The sequence below is a fragment of the Motacilla alba genome, chromosome Z (genome assembly GCF_015832195.1).
Source record: "Motacilla alba alba isolate MOTALB_02 chromosome Z, Motacilla_alba_V1.0_pri, whole genome shotgun sequence".
NCBI lineage: Eukaryota > Metazoa > Chordata > Aves > Passeriformes > Motacillidae > Motacilla > Motacilla alba.
In genome coordinates this window covers 30,369,139-30,386,616 of record NC_052046.1, presented here as the reverse complement: position 1 = coordinate 30,386,616, position 17,478 = coordinate 30,369,139, and the positions used below count along the sequence as shown (strand labels likewise).

Below are 17,478 nucleotides of genomic sequence, written 5' to 3'. Positions count from 1 at the left end.
CCTGTACTGCTCAAAGATGTTTGAACTCTGGGGAACACACTGGAGAGGCACGTCTTAAGGAGCCAAACTGGGAATTACTCCTGCCGTCTTCTGAGACGTCTTGCAAATCTTGACGAGTCCAATATCTGTGACTTACATCCCAAAATCTGAGCTGGCACAGAAAGCCAGTGGAGTTTGGTAACAGGTGATGTTTTTCTGCAGCTGGAAAGCTATACTAACAGATTTGATCTGTGTTATTTATTGCAGCACACCTGTCTCTGATGTGATTTCACTGCACTATATTTATGTAACACGAATCAGAGGGGTTGAAGTGTACTGCCCTCTGGACCCGCCTCCACCATACGAAACTGTGTGCAGCTCAAAAAGCTCTGAGCAGGTATGGGCCACATGAGTTTAATGTCTGATTAAGTTTTTTCCACTCTAAGGGAGAGGTTGCACTCAAGCATGGTACATGTATGTCAGGAGGATACATTTGATTATGAATGTAAGTATCACCAAAGAGTTTAATAAATCACCTATCTCTGGAACTGAAAAGTTTTCTCCAGTTGGAAAACTGCCCAGGCATAGGGAGAAGGAGCAGAAAGAAATGTGGATTATACCTGTTGCTGGTTATTCTAAAAGACCTCCTTGCTTTACTTCACTTATTTCACTTACTACTCCCATGAAGGACTAGGTCAAGGTTTTTGCATCACTGGTCATCCTTTTTCACTGGTGTTTTCAAAAGACAGGCACTTTTTCCCAGAAAATACTGGGTAGGATAAAATTCACTCACCTGGATGATGAATATGAATATTAGACATGCACTGGCCTTGATTTTGCCATGGAATTAAACTCATATCTTACATTCTCTGTGTAGTTAAGAACAGGTATTCCATTTCTAAGGTGGATGTTGCAGTTCTTAGGAAATGCCAGAGAAGGATGGTGACTTGCGATTTTTCAACTTTTGCATTTTATTCCAGGGAGGTGCACTTGAAATAAATGGCGTGGAAGATGTTGATTCAGGGGAAGTAAGTGGCAGGCAGTCCTCTCAAGGTAAAAAGTAATTTTAATGTTTGTTCTAGAATGTTCCCTCCAACACATACAACTTAATGCAGCAGCAGCAGCATTAGTGCTTTGAAAGACAGCCACCATACTGCAAACCAGAGATACAGAATCATGATTGTTTTGGGGGTGGGAACAAGGATTAATATTTAAAATGTTTAATAGCACAACAAGTTGTTTTCATGCAAGATACAAAAAGGAGGATATGTTTAATTTTTAGTAACCTAAAAGTTATTTTTTGATACTAAGTATTTTTTTTATATCCATATGTTTCAAGAAATTATGTCCAGCTCCAGTGCTTCCATTTGCTTAGTGTATGTGATGGGGCCTGTTAACATTTTGCTGCTGGTAAAAATAGGAAAAGGATAGAATAATGCAGTACTGTGTGGAGCTAAACTGGGAATTACTCCATTATCTAGCCTGAACTGGAAGAATTACTAAGTAATTTCTGCATCCTGGTATGGGACATAGCAAAACTACTGTTAAGAGACCACATCAAGCTTTGCTCTGCACTGTTTTAGAAAACCATGCCTACGGCTCCAAGGCTTTTTAGGCTAATGTTTGTTGCAATGTAGGCTTATGGCTGAACGTAGTTAACTTCCAGCTTTTCCAGTACAGCCCATAAAAATGTGTTCCAATTTTCATTAGGATTTGGCAATTATGGCAAGATTGTCTCATTTGCAATTTCCACACAAGAGAGTAAAGACTGGGGCAGGGGGGAAGCCCCAAATATTTCATTTGCCTGAGGCCTGTCTTCTGCCAACCTGCTTACTGAACTGTAAAAAAACCTTGGGTTTGAACTGCGTTAGTTGGAATTGCTGCAGTTATTTGGAGTCAGGGGAAAAAAAAGAGTTTGCAGAAAATCATGCTTTAGCCAAATGTCAACTCTGTCAAAACCCCTTAAACTCTGACAGTCTGCCTTAAACCTCTGAAAACAAGAACTTGGGTGCTTATGGTGTCTTGCCAGTTGTGATAATCAGAATGAAACCTTTTGCTACAGCTCCTCTGGATTGCTTTATCAAAGCTTTCCTACTGGTAAAACTCCTGTTGCTTTCTCTGAGCTTCCTGTGCTCAAACAAAAAGAGGTTATCAAATACAAGGATACACGTTAAAAAGCTACGAGGACTGGAAACAGGAAGAAAATAGCATAGAAAATGCACTTGCAGTGAACGACAGTCAGGAAAGTACTTTGTTTTGTTTTGTCTTGTTCTGTTTTGTTTTGTTTTGTTTTGAAAAAAGGCTCTGATGAGACATTGTTTGAGGCATTTGAATTTAAAAATTTCCTTTGGAAGAATCAGACCTACCTGAGCACATATGGCAAAGGGTACCCTCCGCTCTATCATCCTAACTGGTTTGTCCACTATTTTTTTTAACAAAAATGTCTGTAAAGAGGCATTTAATTATCAGACTGCCTGTTAAATTCAGATAAAAAAAAGAAAGTAAGCCTCTTAAGAAAGAAAATTACACTGCTGCTGCTTCTACATGCCAAGGCTTCCTAGAATTTAGGAATAAAAGAAATACATAGAGCAGTATGTCTTCCTTTATTTAATTGGAGAGGTGTACTACATCTGTCTGGAATGGAATTTATTTCCTTCCGAGCAGCCTGTGGTGCTGGTTTGGATTTGTGAGCTGGGGGGAGTGTTCCTGTGTTGTCACTGTTCAGGGACTGGCTGGGCATCAGTCAGCTAGTGGTGAGTGACTGCTTTTGCATCACTTGTTTTCTTTTGAGTTTCTTGCGTTTTTTCCCTCCCCACCTCAATCCAGCTGTCCTTATCTCAGCCCATGAGTTCTGCCCCTTTTGTCCTTCAATTCTTCTCCCCATATCACTGGGGAAAAGTGAGAGTGACTGTGAGGGACTGAACTGCCTGCTGGGAGTTAAACCATTGTAGGAGGGAAATATAAAGGGGGGGCTTATGTTGGAATTGTGGCAGAGGAAGTCTGTGGGTGGTCTCAGCTGATGCAGTGTAGCAGTCCATAAATAAAACTTGATCTTACAGTTGCAGCTGGTAGGCTGTCATGCCAGGGCATTTGTATATGATGCTGTGATTCCCTTGGCATCATCAGGGCTGATCAACTGAGCATAGCTCCCAATGGAAGTTAAAGCTGTGGACTACTCTGCCAGCAGAATGAGGGGAATCCTGACTGCTGTCTGCAGGAGGAGTTGTAAAGATTCTCTGTGCCAGTTAAAATTGTTTTACTGACTTCATAATCACTCCTGTCCATCAGAAAGGGATTTCCCCTGCTGACTGTAGTAGGCAGGCAATGCAACCTTTTGCTGGTGGCAAGAAGTCCTTAGTAGCTGCTCTGTATCATCACAAACTAGGTGTATGCATTTCCACTACAGACCACCATAAGACAATTATCTCTCTGAAACATTAACATTATTAAGGATTATGTTAAGATCACAAAATCTGTTGATTAATCTGTGTAGAATTTAAAAAAAAAACAACAAACAACCTCACCAAAGTAACAGCATCATTGTACCTCCAGGGCTTACTGGTAACACAGCTCCACTGGTGTTGAAAAGTTTAGATTGGTGATGGATTCTTTAATCCTGCATAATTCTGGGTCTGCCATATTTTGTTGCTGGGCCTTACCTTCTGATTTGCTAGGCTGGTACCTGTTTTGTATAGGTTGTGTCACTCTTTCTTCTCTTTAGAGATTCTAAGTTGCATTTGTGTAGATGATAAGGTGCTGTGCTCAACAAGTACATATCATCAAAGCCTAAATTTTCTTGATGCTCCTGCCACTGCCACATACCTGTTAAGAGTGACACAACAGATTTCTGCTGTGTTCTGAATAAAAGACTGTTTACATGAATTTGGTTTTGTACTGGGTTTGCATGACCGGCTTTTGGTAGTGACAGGGAAGCTGCTGGAAGGTTTGAAGCTTTCTCTATGCCTGGCAGAGCTCCAAAGATGGACCTGCTGCTGGAGAAATTTGGACCAGTTAGAAATTATGGTAACACCTCTCTGACAGCATATCTAAGAAGGGAAAAAAAGCTACTTTGCAGGTGTATTGGGGGTCAGAGAAGAGTGAAGTGAGAGTATGTGAGAGGAACAGCCTTGCAAACACCAGGGCCAGTGGAGAAGGAGGGGCAGGAGGTGCTCCAGGTGCTGGAGTGGAGATGCACAGGGATGCAGAGATCCACCTGCAGGTGATGGAGAACCCCCCACTGGAGCAGGCTGGTGTGTGCAAGAAGGCTGTGAACCCATGGGAGGCCTGTGCTGGAACAGGCTCCTGGCAGGGACCTGCAGACCTGTGGAGAGGGGAGCCCATGCTGGAGCAGGTTTCCTGGTAGGACTTGTGCCCATTTGGGGGACCCAAACGGGAACAGGACTGACCCCATGGAAGAGCGACCCACACTGCAGCATTTTATGTACAACTGTTGCCTGTGGAATGGACTCAAGCTGGAGAAGTTCCTGGAGAACTGTCTCCTGTGGGAGGGACCCCACACTGCAGCAGATGACTCCTCTCCCTGAGCAGCTGCAGGAATGTGTCATGAACTGACCATAACCCACGTTCCCTGTGCTACTGTGCTGCTGCAGGGCAGAATATAAAGCCCAGAGGAGGGATGGGAAAGGTGTTTTTAAGATCTGTCTTTTCTTCTCATTATTCTGCTCATTTTTGGATAAAATCAGCTGATATCCACGAGCCAAGTCTGTTTTGCCTATGATAGTAATTGATGAGTGATGTCTCCCTGACCTTATTTCAGGTCATGAGCCTTTCATTATATTTTTTCTCCCTTGTCCAGTTGCAGAGGGTGTGGCTGTGGTAGGTACCTGGCATCCAGCCAGAGGCAGCCCACTACAATTTTTTTAACTTCTGAATGATCAAGAAAATTGTTTTTTGTAATACGCTGGGTGCCACTAGATGGAGGTACAGAACCAAGCTTAGTGAGAAACATACACAGCTGCATCCTGTCCTGTTCATTAAGTTTTAGCACATAGTTTCACTCTTCGGAAAAGGAGGAATGGGAAGGATATAGCATATCACAAGCATCCAGGAAAATATTTAAGTAAAGATTTTAATTCCTTTTTAGGGGCTGGTCACTGTTTTACAAGATACGTAATTGCAAAAGTTGACCGACCTCTCTGATCATATGCTGTCATATCTTGGTACAACTGCCTATAAGCAGGAGGATTTGGGGCTCTGTGAGATTTAGTTTTTTGCCAGTAAAGCTGTAGTTCCCTTCCCTCTGATCAGGTAGTTTAAGATGAGTTTTGTACTAGGGTGTACTGGACTGCAGTCTTCTGCTACTCCAGTTACATAAGGCTAAACAGGTTTTGGCAAACATTTAAACAAGGTTTAGACCGATGTTACTGTTCAGTAAGTGTGGGTCTGTGCACACATACATGTGCCTCTAGACCTTTGTGTCCAGTCATTACAGATTTGCAGATTTCCCCATTACAGATGGGGAAAAAAGTCAGTCTTTAATAATGGCTTCTACAGATTAGCTTTATGTTGACTACTCCTACTTTTCTGTTTCTGATTATTCAGCTGAAGAAATTCAGGAGCCTTCCAGCAGAGTGAGCCTTTCCCCTTCAAATGCCAGCTGTGTGCCTGCAGGAAAAAACAGGAGAGCCTTCAGTCCCTTGTGGAAATGTTCTAAAAGTGACCCTGTGCTCCTGCACTGCCAGCTGCCTCAAGGTGACTCTGTTTTCTCTGTCAGTGATTGTGTAATGGTTCTTTGAAAGAACTTTTCAGAAGTTTGGTACATCAAACCTAGTACCTGCAGAAATCAGCTACTGTTTTCCCAACAGAGCACCTACATAACAGCAGTACTTTGTGCTTTGCCAAACCTTCTCCACCTTAACTCCTTAATCTTGCTGCTCTTTAGGTTTTCATATTTAGGAACAGGGTGTGTAGCAGGGTCTGGGTGTGAGGGAGGGGTAGTAGAAAATGAGGAGAGAGAGCACGCAGGATTCCTCAGTGCACTGACATCTAAAGTCTTACAAGTGCAGTTGTCAATGTGAGCAATTTAAAGCAAAATTGGCTTGGGGATTTGGTATTAGCTTATAAATTCACTCCCCTTTTCTCAATCCTCATATTGTCAAAAGAAACCCTCAGAAACTCAACCCATGGTGGAGAGTTGATGAAATTGCTTTGGTGTCAGTGATCTAATTCTAATCCTGTTGCTGTGGGAAAACTGCTAATGTGACTACACAGTCCGTGATACTGCTGACAGTCTTGAAAAATGCAGCCAGGAGTCTTGCATTTTTTACTAGAGGATATTGGAATCCCCACAGTAGCTGCTGGTAGGTACCAGCACTCAAAATGTAAGTGCCAATGGGGCATGTTAGTAACAGCCATTTATTCTGGATATTGGGATCATGCCTATCTGGATTACACTTGCTGTTTTTGTGGAATGTTTTCATGGCTCTGCTGTATCGTGTTTTTTCTTGTCCTTCTATCAACTTCCACCACAGCAGCCCAGAGAATCTGCTGCTGAAGCAATAGCTACATGACACAGAGCCTATTCATAGCTGTGAAAGCAGAGTGCTTCCAATGTACAGAGACCCCATGTCAGGAGCATGTGGAAGCTTTAGGCTCGGTGTTACTGAGGTTAGGTCTGTTCAGCAGTTAGATCTGAGTTAGTCACAAGTGCTACAGAATAGGAACTCACTTCAACAGAGGAATTTGCTTCAAGTTAGTGCTCTTCTTGCTGGGAAGTTTTGCATCTCCTCCTAATATTTTTTGGTCTGAAGCCTACATCAGAGTGCTTCTTGAACAATCTGTAGGTGTGGTTTTGGGGTTTTTTGGTTTTTTATTCTTTTTAATGGGGTCAAAATTCGGTAACTTGTTTATACCAAAGGCATTGAATTTTTGGCCAAAGGCAGTGAAATTGATTCTGTATTGTCCTTTGTTTAGTCATTGCAAGGTAATTTTGAATGCTTTGGTGTGGGTTAGGTTGTTTTGGTTTTTTTCCATTCAATTCCTACTTTGTAGTATTACTAGCTTCCAGCTTGGCAGGTAGTTATTTTGAGGTACAACTTGTCCTCTTGACTCGTACTAACTAAAAGTTATAAAGAGTTTAGGAGACATCGTAAAAGCCTTCTACCTTTATGTTTACATTAACACTCAACAGGCATTTCGGGTCTTTTCAGATTAGAAACAAGAGAAAGGAACCAAGTGTACACAAAATGACTAAGAGCTTTCCAAAGGGGAAGAGTCCCTCCAAATGCTTTGACATGTAATATGCACTCAGTCACAGCTATGCCTATTTTACAGGCATTTTGAGTAAATCCAGTAGAGTGAGCCTTCCATGCCACCCTGACCATGCCAGACTGTTAAGTTGTACAAGGTTAAACCATGTGCTGCATCCTCATTGAATGAGGAAGGGAATCTCCGGGAATACCATGAACTATGCAGATTGTTTGCTTTGTTTTGTCTTTGTCTTCAGAGACAGTGCTCAGGTGTGAAACTGCAACACTCAATGATGTAAATCCACTGCATGCTGTCACCTTGCGGAAGAGTTCAAGAGCAGGAGCTTCGAGGGGAAGACCCCAGTCTCTGATAGACTATAAGTCTTACATGGACACTAAACGGCGTGTGGCATGGATCCTTGAGCAGTCCTGCAGCATGAGCCCAGACATACATGACTTGGTGGAAAATATCAAGTCTGTTTTAAAATCAGATGAGAAACATATGGCAGAAGCTGTCACTAGTGCCACTTTCCTTGAGCAGGTATTTCATTACTTGTACTGATCAGATGATGTGGAAACCCACCACCCCTAGTTTGGAAGTATAGGTTTCTATTTGCCAGTCTGTGTGTCAGAGTTTTTGGACTAAATTTGCTTTCTTCAGCTGTTCAATTTTCATGTAGGGAGTGTGTGAGAGGCTGTGACATTTTCTGCTCTATCAGCTAGAAGACACGAGTATGTGTGTATTTAAAAACTGAGTCAGTCTTCTGTTGAGGAATCATGAACTGTAAATAACATAACAGCATTTTATACTGAGTGTGGCAGGAGAGAGGGAGATGATGTTATAAATAAGCATTTGCTATTGCAAACCAGAAGGAATGGAGGCTGACAAGGAAATTTTTATGTCAACCCACTAGAAGCAACTTTTTTGAGATTGGCTCCCAGGATAAAACAAAGACCTAGTACTAAAGAAAGAAATGCAGAAGATAGAAAATATGTGCTTACATTAATGGAATGAATATCCAGAAGTTTCAGACACTGCAGACTTCATCAAACAAATGTTCTGGTAACTTACAGACCATTTGGGTAGATAAATTGATTCATGCATAGCACAAGTGATTTGCTGTGACAGCTGATTTTGGTTTGGGTTCTCATGCAAAACGCATCAGTGTCATTTAGGCTCTGGAAATAAAGTGGGATTTCCCACTGCAGCCTTCAGGCAGCAAAAGCCTTGACAAATTTGACAGGAACAGGAGGGAAAAAGGCTCCTTATGAGAATTTAATTTATCACACAGGCCTGAAGGTTATTACAGTTCAGTGGCTTCTACAAGAAAGCAACATTTAGGTTCCTGCTATAACAATATCAGACATGCCATAGGTTGGAGTGAAAGAATTCCTGTGCACCTTTAGTTTCCCCTTTTTGAGGGGAAACTAAACCAACCTAACAAAAACCCCAAAAACAACAGCAAAACAAAAAATCGCTCCACTCCTTTTCCCAAGTAGGACTGCTTTTCCTATGCCTCCTTGGCAAATGCTAGGGGTTTTATAGCTTTTTAAATTACTCTTTAATCATAACAGACAGCACTACAACTAGCTTCTTCCTAGTTGGGTAAAAAAACTATTTTAACAGAACAAGAACCAGAAAACAAAACTGATTTAAACTTCTCTTTTCTTTTTAAAGGCGATGACAACACCTGCCCAGCAAGCCGCATCATTGAGAGTCCATGTGTTGCCTTCCAGATTGCATCCTGGATTGCTGTACCTGGAGAGCTGTGGTGACTTGAGTACTTTCACCACAGAGGGAGAACAGCTAGCAGAGAGGAGGATCCAAAGAGCAGAACATGAACGGCCTCACAGTGTTATTGGTGTTGTCAGAGAAACTGTGCTTTAAGCTGGCTTTTTGGCTATTCCTCAGCAGAGCACTTCTGTCAACATACACATACTGCAGAGGAAAACCATCTTTGGCAAGTGGGTGGATGGGTTTGTCACTAATCACCTTCTTTTTTAATACTCTTATGCACAGACTCCAAAGGGTGAAGATCATTCTACAAAGAGTAATGAGCAGATTGAAAGCTGACCTTTACTGGGCTCTCAGCTGCAGCTCATCTGTTCGTGATACACTGGTGCCCTGCATCTCTGTGAAGTTTGGTAAAGTGTAGCTGTGGGGTATGATGATACATCATTCTTGTGGAAGGAGCTGTCAAAAGCAGTACTGAAGAACTTCACAAATTTTTGGCACTTTGGTTTAAATTAAAATCTCCTGTCATAAAATGGAGACCTTCAGATACAAACTAAGTTAGTAAAAAATGGTGTACAGAATTGTAAAATCATTCTTTACAAAGGAAGGTTGTTGATGGGCAAACTGTACTAAAAATAAAATCTGTCTTCAAGAAGTGCTCTTATGGTTCAGTAAACTTCTCTCTTAATGGCGGAACATTATTTTTGTCTTAATGATGGAACAACATCCAAACCCAAAAGCACAGGTGTTTTGCAACAGGTGGTGCTGGCTTGTTACTGTCCTGGGAAGAAAGGCACTCTGTGTGTAGTTTCATTTAAAATGCTGTTTGTTGCAGTAGGTGCTATGAACAAAGAAGCTGATATAGTTAATTTTATATTCCTTCAGGTGCTGCGAACCCCAGATTGTGCAGCATCAGCAGGGCACAAGTTATGGAGATCCCACCATTTTACCCCATTGAGGTCATTTGACGTAATAAAAAATTTTCTTAGAGAACAATTCTATTCATCACTTCAGCAGTCAAAAGGGCTGTTCATGTGGGACCTTACTGCTGCACTTCTAGACAAAGGCAGGGACACACATGCACTGCTGGGTGGTAGTTACCATTTTGAGTGCCACTGGGGCTGCCTGCAGGCTCTCTACTTAAAATAAACCATCTAAATTTATTCTGTGGCCAAGGGACATCCCTGGAGGTCCATCTGTAGGAGCAGCACAAAGCACAGCACAGGCCTGGCCCTACTCAGGTAAGAGGCACGTGGATCATGAACTCTTCATGTACCATGATTTTGGGTCAGGATTGCTCCATATGTTTCTGCATTGAACAATTATTTGAATTACAGTCCCACCACTGACACTGTCAGTCCCTGCAGGTCACCAGCATCACTCCTTCAGCCTGCAAGGCTCTACAGGGTGCTGGAACTGGGGTGGGGTCTGCTTGTCCTCTGTGTGGATCCCAACCATTAAAAACACTGAAGGAGGGGGCAAGAAACATGTCCCCTGTGTATACAGCAAATCTGCTGACATTTTTTTCTCTGTACTGCTGGAGTTAGGTCTTATGTTTATCCACCAAAATGCAGAAAAGTTTGTAACACAGAAATTGATATGTACAGATAATGGTAAGAATAAATAGGAGAATGGAGGGTGGTACACAAGGGAATGCAGAACTCAAGCTCAGCCTGTCTACTGCACCCTTACCAGGGACTTCACAATTTCTTCTGTCATTTAAGCAACTAAGGTGAAATATTTCATTCTCTGATGTTGATGGTATGTGTATTTCATGTTATGAACAGCCACTAAGTGGCTGAATGCCCATGTTTAGTTTTCTTCTTAATCAGCTGTGATCTGTATTGTCATTTCTGTGCTTTCAAAGTACTCATGAGAACCTATGAGGCACAGAAAATCCTATGAAGCCTCACCAGATGAAACACTCTCTGGATGACTTTTTTTTTTTTTTACTTTCAAGTATGATCATATTTTTTATAATCTCTCACTATATATTTTTATTTTATTATTATATATTTTTAAAAAGTATTTTTAACCTTAGCACAGGCAGTTCCAGGATTAATTCTACGGACAGACATATCACAATTCTACTTTTTATTTACTGAAATGGTGTTAGGTCTTTAATAATAAATCATGCTGATGACATTTAAAGGAAAACAGTGATTTCAGAAACTACTCTGTGAAGAACTTTTATCAAAGCCCCATTTATGAAAAATTCCTATTTAAAGTTGTTCAGTCAAAGAAATACTATTTCTGTCACAATCACAGTAGATGAAGAATCACCTTTGTTTAGGAGCACTAGTGTCATGTATTGCCTGAAAAGAATGCTGTTTTAAAAATAAAGGTAACAGCATTGCTTCACGCCTGCAGAAACACAGATAAGAATTACTCCAGACTAAGTGACAAAAAAGAAGTTCAGACACCTTCCAATTATACATGCATTCAACATTGGCAAGTCAGCCTCTAGGTCAGTATGAGCAAATTCTCAGCCTTGTCTGAGGTATTTTTGTTTTGTAGTTTATTGTTGCAAATCTTACAGACATTAGCGCTCTGTTAAATAAAGGAATGTAGCACAGTAAATACATCACAACAAAATAACTGGCCAGAAACCCCTTACCCGTCCCATCCAAAGCAAAAAGCCCACTCTTCTCCCCTCTGTCTCTCCCCCAAATCAAACCAGCACAGCTTCATTAGAGAGGTCAGAGATCTGTGGCAGAAAACATCAGAGAAATTACATTCAGTAGATGTGCAATATCAACATTCCAGGCTCACATATATTTATATATATATTTATATTTTTATATAGAGATCATTAAATGTTTACAAAGAACAATATTGTTACAAATACAATACTATGCTTTTCCCAACGCTTTACAATAATTTCTATTCATCCTCTTTACAGAACAATAGTACAACTTCATAGTCTAGGTACTGCGCTAAATATATACAAGAGATCTCAACCATGTTGCTGTCTTGAGAAATACATTTCTTTTAGAAAAGAGGGAAAGCTAGCAAACCTGAAAATCCAAACTGAGACTCAAACAAGATTCAAAACAAACATGAAACTTCTCAAAAATAAAAAGTACAAGGGATGTTTCATCCTTAATGTAAACACTGAAGAGTTAATTAGACTGTACGACACAGCAAGGATGAAAGAAAAATAATTCAGGTCTGTCACTGAAGAAGGAATGTAAACCTTTGAAGGAATGTTCCTTTGCATCTGTTAAAAATCCCCATATCTGATCTATCAAACCGCTGCAACAGCCTAGAGAACAGCCAGCTTTCCCATTTGAGTTCCAGTTTCTTGAAACTCTGTTTACAGAGTAAAATGGGACGGTTTACAAGGCTGCTCTCAGAAGTGTGCACACACTGTGGACCTCTCAGTTTAGAAATCTTATGTGCATACTGTAACTGAAAAAATGAGATTTTTTTTTTTTTTTGCTAAGCTCTGGTCCTGCTTAATTAATTCATTTGCTGAATTTTAAGCACCTATTTAGGATGAACAGTAACTTCACAAACCCCTAGCTGCAAGATATCCAAAGAAACAGTGGTTTCTTCTCTTAATACATTTGCATGTTCAGATTTTCATCATTTCCCCCTGAAGTGAGCTAAAGACTTCACCACATGGGCTAGACAGAACCACAGAATAAGTGAAGTAGAGGGCATACACACAGCAGGAACCAGAAGCATGATAACTGTGTCTTCAAGAGTTCACTAGGTTTCCTCAGGCAATTTATGGAAAGGCTGCACTGTATATAATCTTCTAAATTGTACATGGTTATATACCATATTTACATTTATTACTATATATATGGAAAGTTCTAGAAAAAAGGTTCAAATTACCATAAACCAGATGTCTACAATTAAACAATATACTCACAAGCCATTAATTATCTTGTTGCATCAGTGAGGCAGCAGAGTTAACTACTAACCTGGAATACTAACACCATTCTCTTGTGCAATCTGCTATTCTGGAGCCTTAGATTAAATTATATAACAACAATAAATGCAGTAAAATCAAGTCATTGTACATTAATCTCAACACTAAAACATATCCCCTTACTACAACAGTTTATGCACCACTTCATTATGTCCCTTAAATATCTGCTTCCCACAGAAATACAGTTCATCCTCTAACTCTGATCAGGCCATGGTTATCCATGACTTTAGAAAGCCAAAAAATGGACCCCTGACAAGAGTGCTCAGTGGTTCTCAGCAGTGTTTGCAACAAGTGCACATGCACACACCCACTTCCATGAATCCCCATAGCAATGTCTAGGATCATCACTGGACTGCAAGCAACGCTTACATTGCACAGCTCACGTCACAACAAGTGAGACACAAGTGACTATGAACAACACCGCATTTGCAAAGCAGAAGTGGCGTGTGGCTGTGTGTTGTCTGCTCTTGTTTTCACATCACTGAGCCTTTCCATCATAGCAAAACACAGCACAAACTGTTTGTTTAAAAGAAATCAACATACTAGCCTGGACTAAACGCATGGTTCAACTTCAGTATAAACACTAGTGTACAGTCCTGAAAAAAAGTAACTACAGAGAATGTAGAATTCTCTCACTAGGAAGAAAAGACACTGCTTCTTTTTTATTTTCCCTCTTAAAAAAAACCAAAGAACCCAACCCAGCCCCCTTTTCCCCTTTTGTCTCTAGCATGCAACTTAGAGGCTAATCAAATACAAGATTTCATACATCCCTACAGTTAATCTTCATACAAGTGCATATAGTACACACATATCTCTTGTAAGTGCCATATATATGGGAAAAAATCACAAGCTAAATTATGTAACAAAATAAATAAGTTTATTCCTGCCTCATTCTTTCAACTGTTACCTATATCATGAACTAAACAGGAAGTCAATAAAATTAGACAGGTCTTTGGACAAAAATATATGTTAAAACTGGCTCAGAGAACAAAATTACTTAGAATAGTCTGCAGATCTCTTATATTCAAACTTCATAAATAGGAAGCACAATTTTAAAAATGTCTATATACACTGGCACACATGGCTATGTGCACCAAAATCAGAATTAAGAGCCTAGAAAAAGTGTAGCTATTCAGCAGATCCCCTCAATATTTTTCTTGTGGCTATTTAAAGATTCTCCCCCCAACTTCTTTAATCTCTAAAATCAGGAAGGGACTATAAAACACAAAGCTGAAGAAAACTAGGAGATAGAAAGCTGGGGGCAGAGAGGGGGAGGCTGCTGTAAAAAATGCCTCCCAAATTTCTTAGTCTAAGTAAAGCAAGAATAACATGTTTCAGGAACTTATGGAGTATCTTTTGGAGTCCTACTATCATGAAGAACTGATGACAGAGGGGAATTAAAAGGTGTGTATTTGGACAATTCATTTTACAACAGCAGCATTTACTGAATCTTCATAAGCAGGCAATTTTTCCTGAGGGCAAAATAATCCTTTTGGTATTCTACTTTCCCCACAGACACAAGCCTTTAGTACTGAGCTTGGTGCCTGTGAGAAAACAGGGCAAGAGAAGCAAAGTCACAGGCAGGATATCCAAGAGAACACCTTTTACCCTACACTTCTATCTATTTGGTAAAGTAATTTTTCATTCAGCAACATTTAATTTACTCAGTTTGTAAAATTACAGCCACACAAATAAAACTGATTATGTAGCATGAAATAGGGCCATCTGTGAATACTGCTGTAAACTATGCTGCTGTTATTTTCCTGTTTTGCATGTGGAGCTGTATGAAGTTTCACTTGTAAAAAGATGTAACCAAAATAGTTCCACAGATACATTTTGCCCCTTACCAAAATGCAGGAAAATGGTGAGAAGAAGAGGAAAAAGGAATGAAGGACAGAGCAACAGTGTATTTCTGTCTGTGATGAGGGGGAGAAAGAAATGTCTTGGCAGACACAGAAATGCAGTACTAGAGAGACAAGCACTAATGAGGAAAAAACATCTTCCATGCGCACTGTGGCGGTGAGGTGTCGGCTTCAGATGTAAACTGGTTGCTCTTGTGCAGTCAACAGTCTGTACATGGCAGCTGGCATAGTCTTCATATGGATCTAGAGGAAATAAGCCAAATTAATCGATGTTCCTAAACATTCATACCTCATGTGAACGACCCAGATAAGGTCATACAAGGCAGAAGAAAAGGTAAAACTTGAGTGTTTTCATACCCTTATTAAAGTATTGCAGGTGATGATTTTATGAAACAATATGTTTAGTATTGATGAACCATGTAAAATTGTTCACGTCATATTTTCAAGATATGGTTCTTCTAAAGCACAGAAGTATGGGGCAAATAATGAAAGAAATGGTGCGCAGGCTTGCTCTCACTTCAGCTTTTTGGATTTGACTAGCAATAGGCCAATAGAGGTAGAACAGAATTATGGAACAGTTTGAATTGGAAGGGACCTTTCAAAATCATCTAGTCCAAACTGCCCTGTTGCAGGTATCAACATTTTCACTAGAACAGATAGCTTAGAGCCCTACCCAACCTGGCCTTGAACACTTCTAGGGAAGAGCAATCCACAGCTTCTCTGGGCAATCTGTTCCAGTGGCTCACCAACCTTTTAGTGAAGGATTTCTTCCTATGCCTGATCTAAATCTACCCTCTTTCAGTTTAAAACCATTGCCTATTGTTCTGCACTGGAGACCATGATAAAAGCCTCTCTCCATTTTTCTTAGAAGCCCTCTTTACACATAGAAAGGCTGCTGTCAGGTCTCCCTGGAGCTTTCTCTTCTCCAGGCTGAACAACCAAACCTCTCTCAGCCTTTTCTCACAGGGGAGGTGCTCCAGCCCTCTGACCCTTTTTATGGCCTGCATCTTCATCTGCTCAAGCAGGTTCATTTATGTTGAGGGCTCCAGAACTGCACACAGGACTCCAGGTGGGGTCTCACAAGAACAGAATACAGAAGGAAAATCACTTCCCCGTTGGCCACACTGTTTTTGATGCAGACCAGGATACAGTTGGCTTTTTGGGTTTCAAGTGTCCATTCCTGGCTCATGTCCAACCTTCCTTCCACCAAGTTCATCTGTTCAGGGCTGTTCCCAATCCCTTTAGCCCCAGTCTCTATTGATGTTGGAGATTGCCCAGACCCAGAGGTGGGACCTTGCACCTGGTCTTGTTGAACTTCACAAAGGTTATATGGGCCACTTTTCTAGACCTGTTCAGGTCCTTCTATTGGCATCCCTTTCCTTAAGCACCACTCATCTTTATGTCACCTTCAAACTTGCTGAGAGTGCAACTCAATCTCATTGTCTATGTCACTGATGAAGACATGACTAAGTGCTGGTCCCAGTCCCTTGAAGGACACTGCTCGTTACTGGTTTCCACTGGTTGTTACTGGTAACAGCAATGAACTCTGCTATACTGCCTAGACACATTGCTAGTTCTTACCTCACCAACAGCATTTGAGAGGATGTGAACAATTTTCTCATGGGGTGTTGCTACAACGCTCTGCCCATTGATTTCAATGATCCGATGGCCAACACGCACACCTCCTCGCTCTGCTATGCCTCCTCTCATAAGGCTACAGATCTGGAAGGGAGAGCACAAATTTATCATGGGCTGGATAAGAAACAGACACTTTTCACTATCCATTTTTTGCCTGCAATACATGAATCAACATTTAAACGCAGACTTGCAACAGCAAATTCTAAGATGAAATCAATCATTGACTCAAAAGCAAAATTTGTTAGTGACAGTGAGTAGCTAATGGATATTCTCTTTCAAGAGCAGAACAAACTGTCCGAAAAGGCTGTTTGTGTTGCACATTACATGTCTTGTGGTTTGGAAATTTGAGTGTATGAAGGACCTCAATTTAATGATGTTCATTAGGCAGATGCCTTCCAACAAAAAGGATCTAGAACAGACTTTTTCTTTTGAGACCATGCAATGGCTTGGTTAAAAAAATATATGATGCATGCCGAAAGCAGACTCTTACACACATTTTTGGTTTTTTTAAGCTGAAACAACTTTTTTATTCCTCTGTCTGACTTTACATTTGTGAAGTAAGTGGAGTCAAAGCAAAACCTCTTATTAAAACAATTTTTACATCTCAGACTTGACAAATGCAAAATCCTGCTTGCTGTAAGGGAGAAAACAGCAGCTTCCCTCTTCTCACACTGAAACTTAACCACAAATAGAGAAGTTTCATGTGTGTTAAAGCTTGATCAGAAACATGGAAGCTACTCACAATCCCATTCTGCACACTGAAGCCCAACTGATATCTGAGGTCTGGTCTTCTGATCAAGACTGTGGTTACTGGAGGACATCTAACTATGTTCAGTTTAACCCGGGCCTGGTTTTTCAAACCCTGAAAAAAAATACCAAACTGAGAGTTAAACAAGTAATATGAGCAGAACAAAAAAAAAAAGGTGTTAGAACGATGACATGGGAGCAGCCTTGAATAAACAGATTTTTGTATGCATTATACCAGAATCTGATCACTGAATGACAGACACAAGCAACAGAATATTCAGTGAGATGAGTAATAAAACATCAACCTTTTCTTGCCAAAAATTCGGCACAGTTGTGTTAGGAAAACTAGATTCCTGTTGGCAGTTTCTT

The 17,478-nt window shown here is 40.6% G+C and overlaps 2 protein-coding genes across 5 annotated transcripts in view; one reads left to right on the top strand and one right to left on the bottom strand.

Annotated features, from left to right (window-relative positions):
• FAM189A2 (family with sequence similarity 189 member A2) overlaps positions 1-11,211 on the top strand; it is a 30,967-nt gene extending 19,756 nt beyond the window's left edge. For 2 of the 3 annotated variants that reach the window (XM_038123360.1, XM_038123359.1), the window contains 5 exons: positions 247-376; positions 960-1,032; positions 5,542-5,691; positions 7,445-7,728; positions 8,866-11,211. In XM_038123360.1, coding sequence (XP_037979288.1) covers positions 247-376; positions 960-1,032; positions 5,542-5,691; positions 7,445-7,728; positions 8,866-9,075 — 847 coding nt within the window. In that variant the 3' untranslated portion in view covers positions 9,076-11,211. The remainder of the gene's footprint in view (positions 1-246; positions 377-959; positions 1,033-5,541; positions 5,692-7,444; positions 7,729-8,865) is intronic. The other variant, XM_038123361.1, reaches the window with a different exon arrangement.
• Positions 11,212-11,423: 212 nt separating this feature from the next.
• Positions 11,424-17,478, bottom strand: part of APBA1 (amyloid beta precursor protein binding family A member 1) — an 86,814-nt gene continuing 80,759 nt past the window's right edge. For both annotated transcript variants that reach the window (XM_038123357.1, XM_038123358.1), the window contains 3 exons: positions 17,105-17,224; positions 16,306-16,446; positions 11,424-14,967 (listed from right to left, as the gene is read on the bottom strand). In XM_038123357.1, coding sequence (XP_037979285.1) covers positions 14,896-14,967; positions 16,306-16,446; positions 17,105-17,224 — 333 coding nt within the window. In that variant the 3' untranslated portion in view covers positions 11,424-14,895. The remainder of the gene's footprint in view (positions 14,968-16,305; positions 16,447-17,104; positions 17,225-17,478) is intronic.